Source organism: Helianthus annuus, chromosome 17, assembly GCF_002127325.2.
Source record: "Helianthus annuus cultivar XRQ/B chromosome 17, HanXRQr2.0-SUNRISE, whole genome shotgun sequence".
Taxonomy (NCBI): Eukaryota; Viridiplantae; Streptophyta; class Magnoliopsida; order Asterales; family Asteraceae; genus Helianthus; species Helianthus annuus.
In genome coordinates this window covers 149,090,474-149,115,494 of record NC_035449.2, presented here as the reverse complement: position 1 = coordinate 149,115,494, position 25,021 = coordinate 149,090,474, and the positions used below count along the sequence as shown (strand labels likewise).

Genomic DNA, 25,021 nt, shown 5'->3' with positions numbered 1-25,021 from the left:
TCAACCTTGACTTTGACTTTGACTTTTGAAAACACGGGGTGTTACAGCCTCCCCTTGTTTAGGGAATTTTGTCCCGAAATTAGGCTGAAAGCTGCACAACACCGTGAGTCACGTTTTGAGAACTTTCTCTAGACCTTCACTTGAACAACTGTGGGTACTTCGCCTTCATGTCACTTTCGAGTTCCCAAGTGAACTCTGCGCCACGTTTGCCTTCCCATCGGACTTTCACGATAGGGATGCGCGAGCGTCTGAGTTGCTTGGTTTGGCGATCCATGATTTCGACGGGCTTTTCCACGAAGTGTAACGTTTCGTTGACTTGAAGATCATCGAGAGGTACAATCAGATCATGGTCAGCTAGACACTTTCGGAGGTTAGACACGTGGAAAGTCGGGTGGACGTTACTAAGTTCCTCCGGTAGTTCGAGTCTGTAGGCGACTTTTCCGATCCTTTCCAGAATCTTAAAAGGTCCAACATATCGAGGCGCTAGTTTCCCTTTCTTGTCGAATCTGACCACACCCTTCCAAGGTGAAACCTTTAGGAGTACGCAGTCGCCAATGTCAAATTCAAGGGGCTTGCCTCTTCTATCGGCGTAACTTTTCTGTCTATCACGGGCTTTCAACAAGTTGTCCCGGATTTGGAGGACTTTTTCAGTCGTTTCTTGCAGTAACTCGGGACCGGTTAGTTGCGAATGCCCGATCTCATGCCACACAATAGGCGATCGACATCTTCTTCCATATAGAGCCTTGAATGGTGCCATTTGGATGCTGGCATGATAACTGTTGTTATACGAGAATTCGACTAGTGACAGGTATTTATTCCAACTACCACCGAAATCTATAACACACGCACGGAGCATGTCTTCAAGAGTACGGATCGTTCTTTCAGTCTGTCCGTCGGTTTGAGGATGGGATGCGGTACTTAAGTTAAGCAACGTACCAAGAGACTCTTGAAATGTTTCCCACAATCGCGAGGTAAACCGAGCATCACGGTCAGAGATGATGTCGCGAGGCGTACCATGATTACAAATGATCTTGTCAGTGTAGATTCGGGCTAATCGTTCTACCTTGTAGTCTTCCCGTATTGGCAAAAAGTGGGCCGATTTGGTCAGACGGTCAACTATAACCCAAATGCTGTCGTGACCTGATGGCGTGGGCGGAAGTTTGGTTATGAAATCCATAGCTATACTCTCCTACTTCCATATAGGAATCGGCAGTTGTTCGAGTAAGCCAGAAGGTCTTTGGTGTTCAGCCTTAACTCTTGCACAAGTCAGATAACTTCCAACATAGAGAGCGATATTTTGTTTCATGCCCGGCCACCAGTACTTGTAGCGAAGGTCCTGGTACATTTTATCGGCACCGGGATGAATAGAATGTCGGGATTTATGGGCTTCGTTCATTCGAATCTTTCGCAAATCGGTCCGCTTAGGGATCCAAATTCGGTCTAGATAATAGAAGATCCCATTTGATTTACTTACCAGCTGAGCTCCATCGTGATAGATCCTTTCTTTCTTCAAGGTGTGTTCATTAAAACAAGCATGCTGAGCTTCGCGGATGAGGGTTTCGAGATTGTGCGGGGCTTGAGTATTACGAATACTGAGCATATAACTTCGTCTGCTGAGCGCGTCGGCAACAACATTTGCTTTGCCTGGGTGATAACGAATCTCACAGTCGTAATCGTTAAAAAGTTCTACCCATCGGCGTTGACGCATGTTAAGTTCCCTCTGATCAAAGATGTGTTGTAATGATGGTGGAAGGATTAGGGTTTGTGGATGGTTTGGGCTTTGGTGAATGATGATGGTGAAAATAATGATGCTGGAAGGATTAGGGTTTGTGGATGGTTGATTGTGGAAGATGATGATGATCTTGATGATTCGGGTCATACGGGTGATGGATAGAGATCAATTGGTGATGAATGGTGGATGAATAATGGCTCCAAGAATCAAGTTCAACTCAAAATAATGTGTAACTGTCGAATTTATGGCTCAAGAACCGTTTAAACTCGTCAAAAGATCAAGAAAACACAAGTTTCGCGATTGAACAAACGGGAGCCCATCGCCGACGGCCCAGATCCCGTCGACGACGCCCTCTAGATTTGTTGATTTTATGCGATGACTTGTTTGACTGGTTACGGGCAAAGTTGGCTGACGGGAGAGGGCTAGAGCCCGTCCCGGACGGCCTAGAGCCCGTCGGCGACGGCCTCTCCAGCTTCAAATCTCCAATTTTCCATTTTCACTCCCATTTGATCCGTAACGCGTCCCGATTGTCCGTTTTTCATCCCGATGGCTCGTAAAGCTCTCGAAAAGCACCTTAAACTTCGTTAAACCTGCAAAACACAAATCTAATTAAAAGTAGGTTTTTCAAGATTAAAAGTCGGGTAAAAACCCAAACTTAAACATATACAAGCACCGTTATTCGACCACGTATCACATCCCCACACTTGTCTTTTGCTTGCCCTCAAGCAAATATGTTTTTCACTTTCGCGTGGGTCGAACAATGAATACACTCCCCATTCCCGAGATGAAGGTTAAGGTCAATTGTCATACTAAAGTTCAAACTCTTTACAATTTGCAACATATTTAACGGTAAAGTGAGCATTCACATATAAAATAGTTATCCAAGATTAACCCGCCCGTGAAACCAACAATTCATGCACATCCCTCACAATGTTCTCTTCACTCGGTTTATAAATTGGCTAATTTTCATAATGTATTAGCACTTCAACAACTAAACGCTCAAAACCGATTAGAACACGTACCTGCATAGGCTTGCAACTCAATCATTCTCCACCACCGATCACGAGTACTAAGCACAAGTCATAAGGTCTTTGTAAGGGTTGTAACGGGGCTAGGCTATGGGTAGGGAATAGGATATTTAAAGTGGATAAGGTGATGAAAACTCGATTTTATTACAAAGCAATTATTCTATGCATAACTAACTACCAAAATCAAACCAGAAGGCAACAAGTTTTCGCTTTTTATTTCTCAAACTAAGAACATATATTTTTGTTCTTTTCGCAACAATTTTCTATTCTTTTTTGATAAAATTTTCTGATTTCTCTTTTTTTTATATGCAAACAAACAAACAACTATACAAACTTGACTCCTATAATCGAATTTCCATCACACGGGTTAAAAACAAAAAGGTTTAAGGTTATGGGCTAAAGGGTGGTCAAACGAAAGGGTTAGGCTCAAAATTGGCTACTAAGGGATAATTTTTGGGTAAGGATATATAAATGGTGTAAAAGGAAAAGGTTTACCTAATTCCTTAATCATTCTTGTGCTTGTATTCGGTCTATGGTCTCAAACGTATCAAAAGTTGCAAGTTCTACAATACATGACTAATGGTCCACTCAACAACGAAACATAAGCATGTGATTCTATAATGTAAAAGTGGCTCAAAATCTCACATATGTAAAGGGTATGATATTTAACATGCATAATGTGCTAGTTTCTTAGGTGAATTATTCCCAAATAACCACCCACTAAATACCCGTCATGCTATTAATTTGAACTTGACCATGACAAAAGACCAAATGGGTTGTGCCATCCCTCGTTGACTTAGTTACTTGTGCTTTAAGATCACTTTCGAGACAAAACATTTTTGAATTTTTTTTGAAGTTTTCCCCCATCCCCACTCATGAGGTAAACATTGTCCTCAATGTGTAGTATTTAAATGAATGGGCCAAAATCGAAAACTTTTACTACTCCCACATCCCCACATTTGAGGTACACATTGTCCTCAATGTGTAGGAACTAGAGTTTTATAACGCACAAGGGATGTGACATGGCTAATTTCCCAAAAATTTCACCCCGGAAAATAAAATACAATTTACAATCCACTTATTACCAATCTAAGAATCAAGGTAAAAGGAAACGCATGCACCTGATTTTTGTCGCTAGATGCTCATATCTTCTTCTTCTCGTCATAAAAACGGTTGTCTCGCGAACATGTTGTACCTACAAATCTTAACCCTTGTGTAGAAGCATGCTTCTCACAACCATTGAAATTTGCTAGGTGGTTAGTTCTACCATTTTTATGAAAGTGTTACCAACTCATGCGTTAAATTACATTGATTTTTGTGGAAAATTATTTTACAACAATAACAATCCTAACTCACTTTCATAGGAATCACGGCGGCATTTAGCATATGCACGCAAGCCCTTTAAACCTCCCAATAGCTCGGGAGGACGAGTAGGTCTCGTGAGGGTTATATAGGGAACACACCTACAACGTTCATTTAACTAATAAAACAAAATACAAAATTATACAACAACAACAACAATACTAACTAAACTACGGATAACAACTAAAATGAAATGCGAAATAAAATATACAACACTTGACTTACCACCTCATGGTGGTCGAATGGCATGCTTGCCGCCTACAAACTCCTCGAAATCACCCACCGGTGATTCATACCATTTGTTGCCAAACGGTCCAAACTTCCTCACTTCCTCTTCCTTCTTCTTTTCTTGAGGCGACTTCTTCGCCTTCTTCTTCTTGACCGGTTTCTTCTTTGGTTCTCCAACCCTACCAACCATAGCACATACCTTTTTGGTTGGATTCATGTCCTTCTTGGGACATGTATCCTCACCGAGTGGGTTAGTAAATTTTGGAAAAACATTTAAATTTAATTCACGGTCCCCAAACTTCATGCTCATCGTTCCTGTTGCACAATTTATTATGGCATTAGTAGTTGCGAGGAACGGTCTACCCAATATGACTATCGGTTGGGTGTCCTCAACACACCCAACATAGTCTACTACCAAAAAGTTCACTGGGTAATAGCAATCTTCCACCTTCACAATCACATCTTCCACCATCCCCCTTGGATGCGTGGGAGTCTGATCGGCCAATACCACGGGAGTATCAAACTTTTTCAATGGACCAAAATCGTATTGGTCATAAAAACTCCCGGAAAGATGCTCACACAAGCTCCAAGATCGAGGAGCGCCCTCTTGATTTTAAATGCTCCAATTTGAATTGGAATAAGAGGATCTCCCGGATCTTGAGCTTTTTGGGGGAGCGCACTCGATAAAACGGCACTAACATGAGATGTCAAATCAACCGGTTCGGGTAATTTGTTGTGCCGTTTTTCGATGCTTAACTCCTTTAAGCATTCCACATGGGCCGGAACATTTTTTATGTCATTGAGTAACGGTAAATTAATTTTTGCTTGTTTAAAATTTTCCCACCTCTCGTCCTTCGGTGGGTATCGTTCCTCAACTTTTGATGCATAATCGGTTTAATTTGATTTAAACAAATTTTCACAAAAGAAATTTTTATTCATTTTTTTCAATTTTAATTTGTGAAATCGTTTCTTGTTCATTTTTACTTTCCGAATCATCTCTAGTATTTCCCACTACACCATCAACGCATTGTGGTGGTGGAATGCTTTCAACACTACTACAAACCTCATCATTTGAAAGAAGACTTACCGTGCTAATGTGTACATTCCTTACACTGCCCGTGCTTGAGCTTTAATGCTTAGGGTTCACCATGGTGTCACTTGGGAGCTTTCCCATGCTCCCCTCATTTGTGCCATTTCCTCCGCAAGTTGGCCCACTTGTTTTGCTAATGCTTCATGTGATTTGTCCCGAATTTCGTTCTCCTTCTTGGACTTTTGCATCATCGAAACCATTGCATCCATTTTGGCACTCAAATCACCACCACCTCCTTGATTATTCATCGACCGGTGACCATCTTGATTGTAACTTCTTTGGCGAGTTTGGTGCGAATACCCACCTTGATTCCCCGATTGAAAATTCGGGTTCATTTGGCTGGAGGCATTACCATACCTAAAGTTAGGATGGTTCCTCAACCCGGGGTGGTAAGTGTTGGAGTTGAAATCATATTGCCTTCGGTCCCCATACACTTGATTTACCTCTACGGTGGCTTGACAATTCTCATTCCGGTGACCAATGTCTTTGCATTCTTCACATACGACGTATTGCACCGCATTCACTTCCCTTTTCTTCATGAGAGCCAACTCTCGCTCTAACGTTTCAATTCGATCCTTAGAATTCGCATCACGATCGGGCCAACACCTTGAGGTGGGGTGCATTTTTGCTCGATCGGCTGACTCTTTCGCTTTTGATCTTTTACTCATCCTTTCAAGGAACTCCCAATCGTCATCCTCGTGATTGCTTAATAAAGTTCCATTGCTCGTTGACTCAAGGCGATTCCATGTCTCGTCATCCAATCCTCTCACAAAGCATTTAACCAACTCCCACTTTTCGATTTGATGATGTGGGCATTTTGGAATCAATTCCTTGTACCTTGTGAATGCTTCATGCAACGGTTCACTCGATAGTTGACAGAAAGACCTTATTTCATCTCTAGCATCATCGGTCTTTGCCATCGAGTAATATTCGTTAAGGAATACTTGTTGCATCTCACCCCGTGTTCGAATACTATTCGCCGGAAGTGTAAGAAACCATTGTTTCGCCTTGTCTTTTAGCGAAAACTGAAATAACCGAAGCTTGACTTCTTCCAACGCAAAATTATGCCCCCCGGTTGTGCTACATATAGATGAAAACTCCGCCAAATGCGTGTACGGTTCATCATTAGACCTCCCATTGAAATGGGGAAGTATATTGATGTAGTGGGGCTTGTAATCGAACATCCTTCTTTCACAAACATTCGGTGAGTCATTGTCGGTGACCACCGGCCCAAAACGGTCATTGACTCCCCGTGGAGGTTGTTGACGACGTTGTGGACCGTTAACTTCTTGATCCACCGGTCTTCGATTATCTCTTCTATCACCTCCCCTATCACCTCTTCGATTTCCACCTTGATTATTTGGTTACCTCCTCCCACGGAACGAGGAATCCGATTAGGGTTACCATTGTTGTTATTGTTGTTGTTGTAAAACCCATCATTTCGGTTCCGTTGATTGTTGTTTCGTGGTTGGCGGTTGTTCTCATAACCGTCATTTCTCGCATTCTCGTACCCATAGTTATCATTCCCCACTAAAGTGGCATTTTGATAACCTTACTCTTCATCATCAAACCCTCTTGTATTGTAAACGTTACCCCTATTCACATACCCCCAATCTTCATCATCATTAGCCCGATCATCATAATATCCCCCATCATCCGAATATTTCATATGAACACTCACGTGTTCCGGTGATCGATAACCGGGAACATTATACGGTTCGTCATCGGCGACAGCGTTTCTCAAATTGTCGATGTTAAAGAACGGGTCTTCATTCGTGGGATTGCCACAATCTCGATTGGCTCTACGGTCGGAATTAACATTCCGATCATCAAGGTGAATGGGTAAGGAGTTTTGTCGGTGAAGGTTTTGTTGTTGGGGTGTTATTTGGGTGTTGTTGGGATTTTGGCGCCGTTGCCGGGGAGTGCGTGCGCTTTGTGTTTGGATTATTGTTTGAATTTGCGTAATTATTTGTTTAATTTGTTTAGTTTCTTTTTGCACCTTGTCTTTTTCCTTGTTACGCGGGTGTGTTACTTGTGTAGGTTACAGGTAGTGCATGCATGCGCGAAACTCCGGGAGGACTTCACTGTTAGTCTACGAACCGGAAATCGAAAGAGTAGCAAGAAGAAACCTAGCAAGCCGGCTAGAAGCAACTCTTGCTTCTAATCAAACCAATCAAACACCACAATTCACACCGACCATTGAAACCGATTCAATTGCAAACCAAAACTCAAACCAAAACCAAAACCTGAACCAATTTCAATACCGAAGCAACTTTAATCCCGCCCAAAATGTTCAACTTATACCTCAAGAACAACCGGGTGGTAATACCAACTCTAGACCACCCACACCACCTTTCCGAAGCCAAAATCCCAACAACACCCGCAGAACACCCCAACAACAAAACCTTCACCGACAAAACTGCTTACCCTTTCACCTTGATGATCGGAATGTTAATTCCGATCGTAGAGACATAATCCAAACACAAAGCGCACGCACTCCCCGGCAACGGCGCCAAAATTTGATTGGAGGGTCACGCTCCGGTCAAAGATAAGATTTATAAGCCCAAATTACCCTTAACAAATAGTTAGTGGTAGCAAGGGGTCGAACCACGATGAGTATGTGGTTTGCGTGTGGATTCGATTAAATCAGAACAATTGTCACAATTTATGAAGCTTGCCAGATATTTTTGTATTTTTTTTTTTTGTTTAATTGAAAGATGTGAATTTAAACTAATGGAATTGGTTCAATTGATTAACAATTACTAATTAACGAATGTAAGAAAGATTGATTACTAAACAATAATAAGAAAAAGGGATCACACCCGGTTTCGGTAATTGCTAACCTAGGGTTTCTACAAGTTTTTAGATTCAACTCAATTGTATACGATTAGCGGATTTAGTGTACCGTGACTTAGGTGCCAATAACTATCAACGTTTCAAAGAACGGACAAGAATGCACTTTGTAATCAACACAAGTAAAACCTAACCAAGACAATGCATAACTACACATAACCATTTCGTAAAGTCATTACTTTTAACGTCGTTCGACAATTTACGAATACGAAACAAATGTAAACTATTGTCAAATGTTTCAAAAATCAATACAAGTTGTCACAAAGTTGAATCAAGAACCATTCAAAACCCTAAATTTTACAACTACCTACATCGGGGTGAAACCAAGTTGATTAGCCGCTCATGATTGAAGAAACTTGATCATCGGATGATTGAAACATGGATTGGACCATCTTGAAGCTTGAATGATGGAGAAATGGTGAATGGTTTGGGCTTTGGTGAATGATGGTGGTGAAAATAATGATGGTGGAAGGATTAGGGTTTGTGGATGGTTGATTGTGGAAGATGATGATGATCTTGATGATTCGGGTCATACGTGTGATGCATAGAGATCAATTGGGGATGAATGGTGGATGAATAATGGCTCCAAGAATCAAGTTCAACTCAAAATAATGTGTAACTATCGAATTTATGGCTCAAGAACTGTTTAAACTCGTCAAAAGATCAAGAAAACACAAGTTTCGCAATTGAACAAACGGGAGCTCGTCGCCGACGGCCCAGACCCCGTCGGCGACGCCCTCTAGATTTGCTGATTTTCTGTGACGGCTTGTTTGACTGGTTACGGGCAAAGTTGGCTCGGGAGTTTCTAGAGCCCGTCCCGGACGGCCTAGAGCCCGTCGGCGACGGCCTCTCCAGCTTCAAATCTCCAATTTTCCATTGCACTCCCATTTGATCAGTAACGCGTCCCGATTGTCCGTTTTTCATCCCGATGGCTCGTAAAGCTCCCGAAAAGCACCTTAAACTTCGTTAAACCTACAAAACACAAATCTAATTAAAAGTCGGTTTTTCAAGATTAAAAGTCGAGTAAAAACCCAAACTTAAACATATACAAGCACCGTTATTCGACCACGTATCATTATGGCAGATATTGGGGCGCAGACTCCTTTCTTCTATATTTTTCGAGAAAGATAATTAATATATGACCTATTCGAAGCTTCCATCGGTATGCGGATGATGCACAATTTTTTTCATATCGGTGGAGTCGCTGTTGATTTACCTAAATTCTTTTATGGTAAAAAAATCATTTATTTCCATAGAGGCCTGCTGAAAATTATGGGTCCCTGAGTTTCTCATTTCTTTGTCATTTGGGTCCAACCCACTAGCTTCATTAAAAATGTCAGTTAACTCACACTAAATAGTTTGGTGGTTGCCGTGTTCATCCAAAAATTTTATTTGGTTATATATAAAAAAACTTTAATTAAAAACCCGTAAACTAAAAAAACAAAAAATACATATTAATATATAAAAAACCTTTAATTTTTAAAAACAAAATATTAAATTATAGAGTTAATTACTGTTTTCATCCCTGTCGTTTTTCAAAAATCACTAAAATTTGTGATTTCAGTCCCTATGGTTTCACTTTCGTAACCATTTCAGTTCACCTCGTAACCATTTCAGTCCATGTATTAACGGAATAAATTGATTGAAATGGTTACGAAAGTGAAACAACGGGACTGAAATGGTTCCGAAAGTGAAACCACAGGGACTAGAATCGCAATTTTTAAACTAATGGACTGAAATATTGATTTTTGACAAACCACATAGACGAAAACAGTAATTAACTCTAAATTATATATATATATATATAGTGGAGGGTTCAAATGAGAAAAAAATTTTTGTAAGAATAAAAAAGAACAAACTTCAACCAATAAGAATGATTTATTTTACTTCATTTAATTTTTGTATTTAATATGGGTGTAAGGGTATATTGGTAAAATTAGATATCATTAATTGTTAGTCTTACTTTTTAATAGCTAACTAAATTAAATTTGTAACTTATTTTCAAAAAAAAATATATCTTTTCAAGAAGAAAAAAAATAATTTAAGGTGTAGGATAAATTATGAGGTGTGTAGGATAAATTACAAGTTGTGTAGGATAAATTTCAATATGTGTAGGATAAATTTAAAAAACGTGTAGGATAAATTTTGATGTGTCTAGGTAAAAATTTAAGTGTGGAAGATGATAATCTTTATGACTAATTAATTAGTCAAAAAGAATAATAAATGAGATGAGAGAAAACTATTTAATGTTTTACAATTATACCCTTTGTTCTTTTTCTTCTCAAATTAATTTTCTTCTCAAATGAACCTTCCTATATATATATATATATACATATATATATATATATATATATATATATATATATATATATATATATATATATATATATATAGTAGGAGTTGGGTGGAAAGTCTATTTTTCCTAGAAAGTCTAGGAAGGAATAAGAATTGGACATGTGTCATTGAGGGATTTTAAGTAGAAGGGCTATCATGTAATTTCAAATTTTGATTTTTTTTGGAATTTATCTTCATTAACTAAAATTCCATGATTTTCGGAATTTTTATTATTTTCGAATTCAAATCTGGAAGTCAATGTGTTTATCTGAAAACTATCAGCATGTTCTTAGTGATGTGTGTTACCAGTCAGAGAGGTTGAAGTCAGTGTGTTTTAACACTCTGAAGTCAATATATAATCAGGTTGTGTTTTAACACTTCTTTTGTATTTTAACAATCTGAATGTGTTTTATGTTATTGTCTATGTCACATTACATCGCGTATTCCATTGTCCAGAAGATTACTAGAATTTATCAGCATGTTCTTGGTGCTGTGTTTTAACAGTTTACAGGGCTAAAGTCAATTTTTTTATACATCCCAGAATATAAAGATGGTAAAACACAGGGTATGAATCTGATTGCTGTTAAAATAAAACTGTATGAATCTAATTGTTGTTAAAACACAACTGTATGAATCTGAATGCTAAAACACAAGTGTATGAATCTGCTTGCTGTTAAAACACAACTGTATGAATCTGTTTGCTGTTAAAACACAACTGTATGAATCTGAATGCTAAAACACAACTGTATGAATTTGCTTGCTGTTAAAACACATCTGTATGAATCTGGATGCTAAAACACAACTGTATGAATCTGAATGCTAAAACACAACTGTATGAATCTGCTTGCTGTTAAAACACATCAGTATGAATCTGCTTGCTGTTAAAAACAACTGTATGAATTTGTTTGCTGTTAAAACACATCTGTATGAATCTGAATGCTAAAATACAACTATATAAATCTGATTGCTGTTAAAACACATCTGTATGAATTTGGATGCTAAACCACAACTGTATGAATCTGCTTGCTGCTAAAACACAACTGTATTAATTTTCTTGCTGTTAAAACACATCGTCAAGAAAACGGAGATGATAAGAACAATATTTGAATGGTGATGATGAACTCGGAGATGGTGGAGATGGAGAAGTGTTTTAATTTGATCCGGTGCTCTCCATCGTTTCTAAAGTTATCTTTTTCATGATTGTAGTTATTTTTGGTAGGGATTGGGGTTTCCATGATGGGTTTGGAGAGAGAGAGAGAGAGAGAGGGGAAAAATTGCTTTAAATTAGGAACTGGACGGTTATCTAATTGATTTAAAACACGACCATTGACAAAATTGCCCCTACTCATTTAAAACAATCAATTAATTAAACTCAAATATTACAAGATTGCCATTGATTTAATCTCAACCCTTAAACACACCAATCGGATGGATCAGATCGCTTCCTAGACTTTCTAGGAAAAACACACTTTCCGTGCGAACCCTACTATATATATATATATATATATATATATATATATATATATATATATATATATATATATATATATATATATATATATATATATATATATATATATATATATATATAGTGGAGGGTTCAAATGAGAAGAAATTCTTTGTAACAAGAAAAAAGAAGAAATTTCAACCAATAGAAATGCTTCATTAGACTTCATTTAATATTTGTACTTAATGTAACTATAAGGGTATATTAGTAAACTTATATACATCATTAATTGGTAGTTTCATCTTTAATAACTAACTATATTAAATTTGTAACTTATTTTTAAGATATATATTTTCACAAAAAATAAAAATAAAATTTCATTTATAGTGTAGGATAAATACGAGGCGTGTAGGATAAATTACGAGTTGTGTAGGATAAATTTCAATATGTGTAGGATAAATTTCGAAACGTGTAGGATAACTTTTGATGTCTGTAGGCAAAAATATTTAGTGTGGAGGATTATAGTCTTAATGACTTAATCAAACATAATAATAAATGAGATGAGAAAAAATTATTTAATGTTTTACAATTATACCCTTTTATTTTTTTTCTTCTCAATAAAATTTTCTTCTCAAATGAACATTCCCCTATATATATATATATATATATATATATATATATATATATATATATAGGTGAAGTTCGGCTAGAAAGTAAGTTTCCTAAAAAGTGTAAAAAGTCATAAAACACAATAATTTCAGGTATAAAACAAACCTAAAACTCACAAATAATAGAATGAATATTACTAAAACACCATATTCAAACTCTAATAGTCTATAAAAACTTCAAACGCACCATCGTATAACTATGAATATAAAACACAAAATGTTAAACAACATAAAACAAAATAATATTTGTCATTCCATAATCAGAGCCTTAACATCTAAAACACAACACAAAACCCACACACATGATGTTTTAGTAATCTTCATCATATTATTTGTGAGTTTTTGGTGTGTTTTATGGTTGACATTATGGTGTTTTATGACTTTTTACACTTTTTAGAAAATTTGGACTTTCTGGCCAACTCCTAGCCTATATATATATATATATATATATATATATATATATATATATATTAAAAAAGCCCTTTAAATTTTAAAATAATATTTTTATATATAATAAAAATACACCAATCCCTAACCCACCCACCCCCCTCTCTCTCACTCACCACAGGTCCACAACCCTCAGTCCCACCTCATCCATCACCCATCACCGCCCACCTCCGCCACACACCACCACCCAGCTCGCACGTATAAAACAATCGAATTTATAGTGTGTTGTAGATGTGTGGCGGAGGTGGGCGGTGATGGGTGACGGAAGATGTGGGGGTGGGGGTTGTGGATCTGTGGAGAGAGAGAGAGTGTGTGTGTGTGTGTGTGTGTGTGAGTTGGGGATTGGTGGATTTTTGTTATATATTTTTAAAGGGTTTTTTGTAATATATTTTAATTACTATTCTGTTTTAAAATAATTACAAGTTTTTTTATATATTAACATGTATTTTTTTTGGTTTAAGGGTTTTTTTAATAAAAGTTTATATATATATATATATATATATATATATATATATATATATATATATATATATATATATATATATATATATATATATATATATATATATATATATATATATGGAGAAGATCATGCGAGAACCACCTCTTATTGTGAGAACCGCGAGAACCAATGTGAACACACCAAAAATGCCTAAAAATAGCTAAAAATCACATAAAAATTTTTTTTTTGATTTTTTTAATATTTTTTAGGTTAAAATCGCTACTTTTCGAATCAAAAAAAAAAAATATTTTTTTTTAATTTTTTTTTTAAAAAAAATTTTTTTTTTTTTGCTTCGAAAAGTAGCGATTTTAACCTAAAAAATATTAAAAAAATCAAAAAAATTTTTTAGATTTTTTTTTTGATTTTTTTAGATTTTTTTAGATTTTTTTTAGATTTTTTTAGGTTTTTTGGGGGTTTAGTTTTTAGCATTTTAGCTTGGGTGGGGGGGGGGGGTTTAGGTTTTTGGGGGGTGGGGGAGGGGGTTTAGGTTTTGGGGGGGGGGGGGTGGGGGTTAGGTTTTTTTTAGTTTTTTTTAGGTTTTTTTAGGTTTTTTTTAGCTTGGGGGGGGGGGGTTTAGGTTTTTGGGGGGGGGGTTAGGTTTTTTTAGGTTTTTTTAGGTTTTTTTTAGGTTTTTTTAGCTTGGGGGGGGGGTTAGGTTTTTTTTGGGTGGGGGGGGGTGGGGGGTTTAGGTTTTTTGGGGGGGGGGGGTTGGGGGTTAGGTTTTTTTAGGTTTTTTTAGGTTTTTTAGCTATTTTAGGTTGTGTTCACATTGGTTCTCAAGGTTCTCACAATAAGGGTGGTTCTCGCATGAGCTCCTCCCTATATATATATATATATATATATATATATATATATATATATATATATATATATATATATTTGAATAAAAGAAAAAAAATGGTTTTTGGATGAAAATGACAACCACCAAACTATTTAGTGAGAGTTAACTGACGTTTTTTAACGAAGTTAGTGGGTTGGACTAAAATGCCAAAACAATGGAAAACTCAAGGACCCAGAGGAAAAAAAAACTATTTGTACTAAAGTGACAATTTGAAAAAATCTTAGGGACCAAACATCCGTTCTAGATATTTTGTAAAAAAAACACACTTTATAGTTAATATTGTAAAAGTAAAAAAAAAAAAGATAAAGTAAATAATGTGAAGAAGTGAAAAATAAGAGTAACAAATGGGAAGCGGTGAAGACTATGTTTGGTATTAAATCCCTAGATTGCCCTTCGTTACTGTTCAATGACTTCAATTATTAATATATATAATATGTATATAATATAATATAATTTAAGATTTTTTGTTTGATTATCTTTTCAAAAAGAATAAATTACTTTTTCCCTTTCCTCTTTAGCCAATTTAGCATTTCCAGCTCAAAAAAGAATCATTTGACATATCAAACCTTAATTAATGTTGCATTTTGTAATGGTTTTGGCTTCTGAAACTAATTTTATTGCATTTATGCAGTTAAGTGTAAGAGAAATTAGCTTATTATATACCTTAGGGGTTGTTTTTGATAATTACAAAGTTCTTTTAATATTTAAGAGATTATTAATGAAATTACTCAAGTTTTTTTTAATATTATTTCATTATTTTCATGATTATTATTTAACGAAATGCATTTTAAATATACACATAAATATGTAGTTTCGTTAACCTTTTCTTTTTATAAACATCGTTTTATAAATATTTTTAATCTTTTTTTAAAACCCTCTATCATTTTTAAAATTGTTCCTTTATAAACTGTTTGTTTTTTAAAGTCGTTTGTCTTTTAAAGTTTTTTAAACACTTCATTTTATACCATTCTTTTTAAAATCATTTGTTTTTTAAACCTTTTTAAACAATTCACTTTTTTTAAGTCACTCATTTTTTAAAAATTTACAAAATGACGTGTATAAAAAACAAAAGAAATGGAAGATTTAAGAAAAGATGGACCATTATAATAAAAAGTTTGCGAAAGATCACTCATTTTTCAAACTCTTTTTAGAATGGTTTATTTTTTCAAATCTTCCGACCATTTGTTTGTTTAATATTCGTTATATTTTTAACCTTTCGTTTATTAAATTCGAGCATTTTTTTAAACATTACACTTGTTAACTTATTTTTTAAAGTTTATTTTTAAACGTCGTTTTTTAAAATCTTCGATTTTTAAACCACTTGTTCGTTTAAAATCAATCGATTTTAAATTCCTTCTATTTTTGAAATCGTTCACTTTTTGAAGTTCTTTTTTCGTAAAGCCTATAAGTAAATTGAATACAAAATTTCAAAAATGAACGATTTCAAAAATGGTTCTAAAAGTAACGGTTTAAAAAGAAACACTTAAAATCAATGACTTAAAAATGATTTGTTTTGAAAAAAGTACTTTTTTTAAAAGAAAGGTATAAAATGAACAGTTTATATGAAAAACAAACGACTTTAAAAAGAATAATTTTGATAAACAAACTGTGTAAAAAGAAACAATATTTTTAAAATGATAGACTGTTTAAAAAAAGGTTAGAAAATAAATGTTTTCAAAAATCGACGTTTATAATAAACAAACCAGGTTATTGAAAATACACATTTATTGATATATTTAAAATGCATTTTGTTAAATAATAATCGTGAAAATAATGAAATAATATAAAAAAACTTGAATAATTGCATTTATAATCTCTTAAATTTTAAAAGAACTTTGTAATTATCAAAAGCAGCCCCTAAGGTATATAATGACCTAATTACCCCTACATTTAACTGTAAAAAAGTAACAAAGTTAGTGTCGAGGCTAAAACCATTATAAAATGCAACCTCGGGGTCTGAAATGTCAAAAGATTACTTTTTGGACTAAAATGGTTTGGCTAAACCACAGGGGCCAAAACAGTAATTTACTCTTTAGAAAAATAAATATTCTTTTTTTAGTAAAGTATAATTTCAGTCCCTGAGATTTACAACCAATGACACAAACAACCCTCATTTGAAAAAAAAAAACGAACAATCAAGTTCCTGTGGCTGTTGATTGCAATCAATCAAGTCCCTCTCACTAATGTTCGTTAGTTGAACGTTGGCATTTTTGTTAAAAGACCAAAATGCCCCTTACGGACTGAAATTGCAAATCGAGTTAGTCTTCTCTTCCTTATAAACTTTGCAAGTCAGAATCCATTTTCCTCTTCAATTCAACTTACCCTAAAATGTGGTACCCTACACATAAAAGTAAGTGGAACCATAAAACCTATGCAAAATTTGCATTTCATGTGCTATTATTGATGACTTTGACTTTGAAGTAAAAGTTAGTACTTCTTACTTAATTCACCCCTTTATTGTGAATTTAGCTCCAATGGTGATGCTTATGAGCTATAACTTAGTTTATTTAATATTTTTTTTAGAAAATCTGTGTTCAGTTTCTTAAGTTCAAATACTTGAACATTTGACTCGAAGATATGTATGTCGAATTGGATACACCAAGTGATTTATATTGGCTTGATACTTAAAAAAAGTAAGAATAAATGGGATTTGTTTTCTACAATCTATAGTTGCATTTTGTCATTTCTTTTTTTCCTTTACTATTAGGCTATGAGGTGTGGATGGAGCCCTATGGGCTTTATCAAGTCCACCTAGGATCCACCTCACCTATGGAGCCCCCCTTTAATTTACATGGTGTGGATGGAGCCCCTATTAAACAAAAAAAAAAACATTTGATTGGTCCAAACTCCAAGCCATGGCGTTACCGAGTGTTACCATGATGGAGCCCCATCAATGGCGCCCCCCTCTTCACTTGGAGGGTGTGGTGATGAAGCCCATATGGGCGCTATACATGGTGACGTGACGGGGATGGAGCCCCCACCCCCTCCAGCCTTATACTAAAGATACATGGTTTCATGCAGCTTCTATTTCTTTTTTTAAGTAACTGTTGTTTTATATATAAAGATCACTTAATCTTATATTTGGAAGAATTTAAACTCTTTTTTATGAGGAACAAACACCATGCCACGAATAAACTACTATATCATGGATTTAAAAAATATATTCATTAGACATTTTATTAAAGCATGTACAAACTAAAAGTAAACTTTATAACATTACCTACCAAACATACAAATAGAAATTTTAGGCAGCTACTGTCCAATGAAATTTATTAGTATGCGTACCAACATTCGTTTTTATGTTTTTCGGTGTAGGCTTTGTGAAAATCAGAGTGTATTCGCAATAAAGTATTTTTTTTGGAACTCTAAGCTATAGCAAATGTTGATACTATACCGGTACCATGACGAACCAAACCGGCATCATTCAAACAACATATCATTCCTTGTTCGTTTTTATCTCTTTTGGTTGCTCTATCGAGTACTAGTATCGTATTTAAAGAAACACCAAACTAATATGGTGATTAGTTTGTGGTATGTGCCTCCACAAATGAATGTTAATCTTTATTCATCTCCTCTAAACGGCTATGAAGATTCTGCAAAACAATCAACACCGTAAGTTCGTTACAAGGAGGAGAATAGAGGGGTTGTCATTGTAACCATCCTCTTGCGTGAGAATAAGTATCGATTTTGATGATAATATTGTGTGTATAAAGTGAGAGAGCAAGAGAGCGATCCTTAAACTTGGAGGTGAAGTTCCCTATTTATAGTCGGGGTGGTTTGTAAAGGTGATGGGCTAATGGGCCCTGGGCCCGAAGTCGACAACAAGAAATATCAATTTTGTTCCCTCTGCCATGACTGTTAGTGATTCCAAGCGAGGGGGAAGCTGGCCCACGCTGAATGGATCCACATGTCCTAACGACTGTCCTTATTGTCTGGTCTGTCATTAGCAGCTAAATGGAGAGCATGGAGCAGTGGTCGATGCACACTGATTGGTGCCACGTATACGTCTATGTGTAACTTTTTGTCTCCTATACGTTGTCCCGGCCGACAGAACAGGTCGGAATTAACGGAATTTCGGTTGGTTAGCACGAGAGCTCACCGTCTTAGTCAAAACCATCGACAAACCTTCGAAACTTAGCAAGATCTGTGGAACAGGCTAACAGAACGAACAGGCTAACTGATCGAACCAGCCAGCCAATCGAACAGGCTAGCTGATCGAACAGACAAGCCGATCGAACAGGCTAGCCGATTGGCCAGCCCATTCGATCGGACATGCCAGCCGATCGGCCAGCCCATTCGATTGAGCATGCTAGCCGATCGACCAGCCTGCTCGATCGGGGAATGCTAGCCGATCAACCAGCCTGTTCGATCGACCAGCACTCTTAATCAACTACTACACTAGATCGACCAGGCCATTCGATCGATCAGCCCAATCGATCGATCAGCCCAGTCCTTCCAACCAAAGTGTTGTCCAAGTTCGTAACGCGCTATCCAATACTTATGCAATCGAACTGTAATCAGGGTAACTTCGGGCGTGCTCCCTTCAATCCAATCAAGTTGTGTTTAATTGTTAAACACCGACTGTGAGTATACTCGAATCCCTTTTTAATCATATTTTGGGTGTAACATACGTTTACAACTAATCAAGTAAATCGAGTGTGGTTATCAAACAAATCAAAGGTGTTCAATCAATCTATCAATCTATCAATCTATCAATCAATCACTTGCGAATGACTTATGCATAGTTATACGTGATGCTAGTATGTATGCGTTAGGACTTAATACTCGCGGAGTCCAGCCTTAACTAGTATGGATCTATAGCACCCGACGGGGTCTAGTTGTAGGTGTGCCCCCAATCGAACTTCAAGGCCATAGAGACAAAGTTGGAGCATTAGTCTTGTAGTGCGTATGTTGTGTATGTCGTTTATGTATATAGGAATTCGCAGCACTATTTTTATCTACTATGCTACTATCAAAACTTGTATACTCGCCAGTACCTTTCGTACTGACTTATTTTAACGTATGTTGAAGGTATATAGGTCGAAGTCTACATCAAATCGAGCTAGGAAGTCTAGAAACACACATTAAAATCTAGGTTGTCGGATTTGTATTGTTCGAGAGGACAAGAAATCTGTGATAGCTTATGTGATTGTAATGTTTTTAGTATGGGATAACAAATGTAATAATTATTATCGCAATATAGTTGTTATGGATTCTCTTGAGCAATCTGATTCGCCTAGTGCCGCGCCCCGATGATTCCGCCATCGGTTGGGGTGTGACAGATTGGTATCAGAGCCATAACTATAGGGAATTAGGCAAAGTTTGAGACTCGACCTAATCCGGGGCGGTGTCTTAGAAAATTGACCTAGTCTATAGTCTAAGTACCAACAGGCCAACTCTTACGAACTCGTTAGGGTTTGTTTGGGCCAACTTGCTACTCCCGATTGAATTTGATTAAAAGTTACAACTTTGTGTGAACACCGCATACTACAGTTTCACACAAAGAGCCTTTCCTAAGGCTAGAATATTACTTAGCCTTTCCTAAGGCCGACACAATACACATGTTTTCAAAACTACTCGTGTAATAACACCGAGTGATCTAGTCGAGACCAGGTGTGAAAACCAAGAACTCTCGATAAGATCGCTCACTCAGCGTATTTTTCTAGCACGAGAACTCTTCGTTGAGTCAGGAGTGACATCCGCATCTCGACAAAAGGTCTCCATTTCGAAATTCTAGTGGAACTCTCGGATTTATTCGATGAGCACCACCACAAATGGGAACAAAGTTGTTGAGTCAGGGGTGAAACCCATACCTTGATCAACTGTTCCACTCTATAAAATGGTTTACAAAAGCTCTCACCAAGGACTCACCGTAACAACGACTCAGGCTACGCAAAGACTAGAAGGACGAATGCCAGGAGCTGCATCCCAGTGGAAGCATAAGTCTTTCAGGTCAACGCGTATGCCCGAACTTGTTGGGTATAGTTGGGTTACTTGGGTAGTCAACGCCTAAACACCCAAGGAATTCTATCTAAATTTTTACGCATATGGTATCGATTACGTTTAGGTGTTTTCGAATTTAAACTTTACAATTTACCGATCTCTCAATCTATCAGATTTACGATCCTAGATTTACAAAAGGGCACAACTCGCACAGCCATCACAATCTAAAACAAAGACCGAATGATCGCAACAAAACCAACGTCTAAGTAATCGAATTCACTCTCGCTATATCTCTCATCGCGTCCTCGCGATTTCGGTATCTATACCTATGTGTAATCTGCAGCTATATCTATATGTATTAAATACAAAACGAATCGATTATGTGAGAGTTCAGGAATCTAGTGTTTCCTATGTGGCTCCTATGTGTTTAATTAATTCTATATCAAGTTTTGATCGAATCAAATCGCATCAAAAGCTCAAAAAATCATTATGATCGAATCTCATTCCAAATCCTTCTGTCTAGATGCCTTCCAACAACTCTACTTCGAGACGAACTGCTAGGAGAAGAGCCACACGAAGTGCCGATAAGAGGATTGCTTCGCTTGTAACCAGGGAAGTGGTCAAGCTCATTCCTCAAATTGTCGCTCAAGTGCACTCTCTAAGCAACTCTCGAGCCCCGGAAGACGTCAAGACGGAATCTGCATTCCTCTACAAACACTTCAAAGCCTGTGATCCAATGCCTTTCACGGGTGAAGGAGGTGTTTCTCAATTACTCCAATGGTTTGATGCCATCGAGGTTACCCTTCGTCAGAGTAGGTGCCCCGAGGATTTCCAAATTACATGCGCTACCGGAGTATTTCAATCGCGAGCACTCGACTGGTGGACTGCCGAACGTAACAAACGTGGGATTGCTGCAGCCTATGCTCTATCCTGGAATGAGTTGAAGAAACTCATGAAGGAAGAGTACTGCCCCCCCCCCCCCCCCACGAAATTCAGAAGCTCGAAGACGAATTTTGGCAAATCAAGCAAGACAAAGGTGATAACGCTAGCTACACAGCAAGATTCAAACAGCTTAGCCTAATCTGCCCAAGTCAAGTTGACGCTCCACAAAAAGCCATCGCGAAGTATATCTGTGGCTTGCCGGAGTGTGTGGGTGATTTCGTCGAAGCTGCCAAACCTGCTACCATCGAAGAAGCTTATCAACTGGCTGCAGATGTGAACGACAAACGAGTCTTAAGTGGATTCTTCTCCGCAAATCCAGTCAAACAGGCTCACCAAACTACTATCATTGATCCCTCAGGCGAATCTATCGCCGGTGCATCTGACAAATCCCAAGAGAACTCTTCTAAGGATTCTTCCGACGATTCCTCTGGGAATACTTCGAAGGACCCTACTGACGACGCCTCAAGTGGATCCTCGGATGAAGCCTCCGACGACACTGCACCATCTCGAGAAACTCAACCCAACCGAAAACGAAAGGAGCCAAGTGTGGAAGAGATTCCGAAACCTGAGCCGCTACGATCTGTTCCAGTTTTTGCGAAGCGTGTTTACAACGGAAGCCATCCCCAGTGCCTCAGGTGTACGTATCATCACCCACCTGGAGCAGGCTGCCGTTGTTGCGCAAATTGCTACAAGTATGGCCATTTTAGCTGGAACTGTCATTTCCAACCGCAACATTGAAGAGCTTTAGCAGAAAGCGCAATATTTTCAAAAGTCCTCTATAGCAAGTCGTTTCGTTTTCAATATCTGTGTAATCGATGAACTGGGATAAGTACACCCCCGTAGAGCAATTGGAGCAACGCAAGACTAATCGCAAGTCTACAATCGAAATCCAAATGCAGTTTTGCTGAAGTCTATCAATCATCGAATCGAAACTCTTTGTGCTTATCGCTAAATCTATCTCGCAACCGATGTCAATTCTATTGTGTGATTGTGGTCCTTGCTATGTGAATCTAATGCTTATCAAACGATGCTATTTGTCTATTGGTTTTATCGGGTTATGTAGCGCGCACGACCTCGCTTCACGAGGCGAACCTTACATGCTTAAAGCGGCAACGCTTTAACCATGTAAGTGGACTTTCGTGGAAAAGGGCCGTGTGGGGCTTGAGGTTTGTCAACGTTCTAAGGTATCAAGGAATCGAATCGATTCTCGTCTATCTATATTAATCTATCGCTTACCACTTGCTGCGAATCGTTTATCACAGATCGCTAGACAAGTGTTGCAAGTTCACTCGTCGCTCTCTGCTTAAGTGATATTCGCGCGTGGCTCATCGAATCGAAACTCCTATCATCTACTATTGTTATTGTTATTAGTGTCATGTTAGCTCATGTGACCTCGCCGCACGGGACAAACTAATAAGGCTGCAACATGGCGATGCTTCAGCCATATTAGCCGACTCTCGTGGGAAAGGGCCACGTGGGGTTAACGTCTGTGGTATCCAATCTGATCGAAACGCAAATCTTCATCGCTCGCAATGCATCGACTGTCGTCTATCGTCCTTGCTTCTAATGCCAAGCCAAGTTCGAAATCGAGTTTATCATTCAGTCTACTTAATACCTCTGCCAAGACCTAATCCAACCTATTCTTACTCGGATTTTAGTCATCATAAATGTGCCTATACTATGTCAACCGCAGGACACTGTTCCCCGAAATGAAGACTATACGGGCAAAACATGATGGGCGCACCGATGGTGTCTCCCGTATGTAAGTGTTTCACCCATATGGCCGGACTTCTGTAGGAGGGTTCCATGCAGGGCCGACATCAGAGTTAAAAAAGTTTTATCAATTATTAAAAACCTTGTGAAAACGAGGACTTTTCTTATAAAATTTTCTGAAATTATTGTAACCAAAACGAATTTTCTGGTGACACTGGTGTAACAATCTACTTAAGTTAACACTGTGTGACAAGAAGATTTCGAGTTTTTCGCCCCAAAATCTTTTAAAAGGTAACCTTTCTCATAGCGCTAGTGTGGACAATCGATACAGTCAACACCGTGCCATGAGGAGATTTTTCGTAAACAAACAATGTCTAATGGGTCAGTTCCTCAAGGATTGTGTGTGTGTGCCGGTATATTTCCCAAACTGAATTCATGTTAGCCCAAGATCCGTATTCTATTTACGAGGTTCACCGATTTCGGGTAGACCAGAAACACCGTCCGAACTGTTCAACGATCGGATTTGGGTGATTCCTATTCGACCAGAAGAACCAAGTGCGGACCAAGTTTCCGTGGTCTAGACGCGTCATCAAAATACCTCGATAAAACAGCAAAACAATCGAAACAACCGAGTGTAAGACGAACAAGTCGACTGGTTATGGTACTGATCGGTCAGGTAGTTAGCCGATCGGACATACCAACCGAACGACCAGTCAGCTGAACGGCTAACACTTGGATCCAACCCAGCCAACCTATCTGAAGCTGAAGTATTGAAATAAGTGCTAGCTGATCGGACTTCCAACCAATGGGGTTACTCTTCGAGTCATGAGATACTTGAGCTTCAAGCTTAAATAGATTCCCGACATGTTCAGTACGTTGGAATGCCACTCGATCGAGCGATTGCCCGGTCGCGCGACATCCCACTGAGAATATGCATTGCCGAAATATCGACCAATCGGGTTGTTAGCCGATCAAACGATTGACCGATCGACCGACTTGAAAGGTAAGAATATTTCGACGTTTTCAAATGCTGCAACAAAAACCTCAAAAGTCAAGTCAAGGAAGAAACCATCCACTCGAACGACCAAGTCGATCAAGCGGAGTGTAACTTTCGCAGACAGATGGCTGATTAGACTGTTGTCCAATCAACCAACTAACCGACCTAGTGTCGCTTACGTGTTGTCTCCTGTGTGTGTGTTGTCCCGTATGTGTGTGTTGTATCTTGTGTACGTGTGCTATTCAATTTGTGTCGAATCTTCGTAATGCTATCGTATGTCAATTCTAAATTAATCGCTCGCTATCTTATTATCGATACTCTCAATCGCAATCTATCAATGTCGACCATACTGGTGGGTTAATTTCGGGACGAAATTTCCTAAAGTGGGGGAGACTGTAACACCCCGCACTTTTGAACAGAGGTTGTGTAATTTACATGGCTCAGGTGATAATTGAAGAACCGAAGCCGAAGATCGAGGATCTTCCTGTCATTTCTGAATACCCCGAGGTTTTTCCTGAAGAACTACCTGGTTTGCCACCAGATAGACAAGTGGAGTTCAGGATAGACATCATTCCTGGAGCAGCTCCAATAGCAAGAGCACCTTACAGGCTAGCTCCAACAGAAATGAAAGAACTAAGGACCCAGTTGGATGAACTGCTGGCGAAAGGTTTTATCAGACCTAGTTCATCTCCCTGGGGAGCACCAGTCCTGTTTGTAAAGAAGAAGGACGGATCAATGCGATTGTGCATTGATTACCGTGAGCTGAATAAAGTTACCATAAAGAATAGATATCCTTTACCAAGGATCGATGATCTATTCGATCAGCTACAAGGAGCGAGCTACTTCTCAAAGATCGACTTAAGGTCGGGTTATCATCAGCTACGGGTCAGAGAT

At 37.9% G+C, this 25,021-nt stretch overlaps 1 protein-coding gene across 1 annotated transcript; it reads right to left on the bottom strand.

The window, feature by feature from the left end:
• Nucleotides 1–5,493: 5,493 nt before the first annotated feature.
• Nucleotides 5,494–6,624, bottom strand: LOC110931719. Its single transcript, XM_022175101.1, has one exon. The coding sequence runs from the start codon at nt 6,622–6,624 to the stop codon at nt 5,494–5,496; it is 1,131 nt and encodes a 376-aa protein (XP_022030793.1).
• Between the last annotated feature and the right edge of the window lie 18,397 nt (nt 6,625–25,021).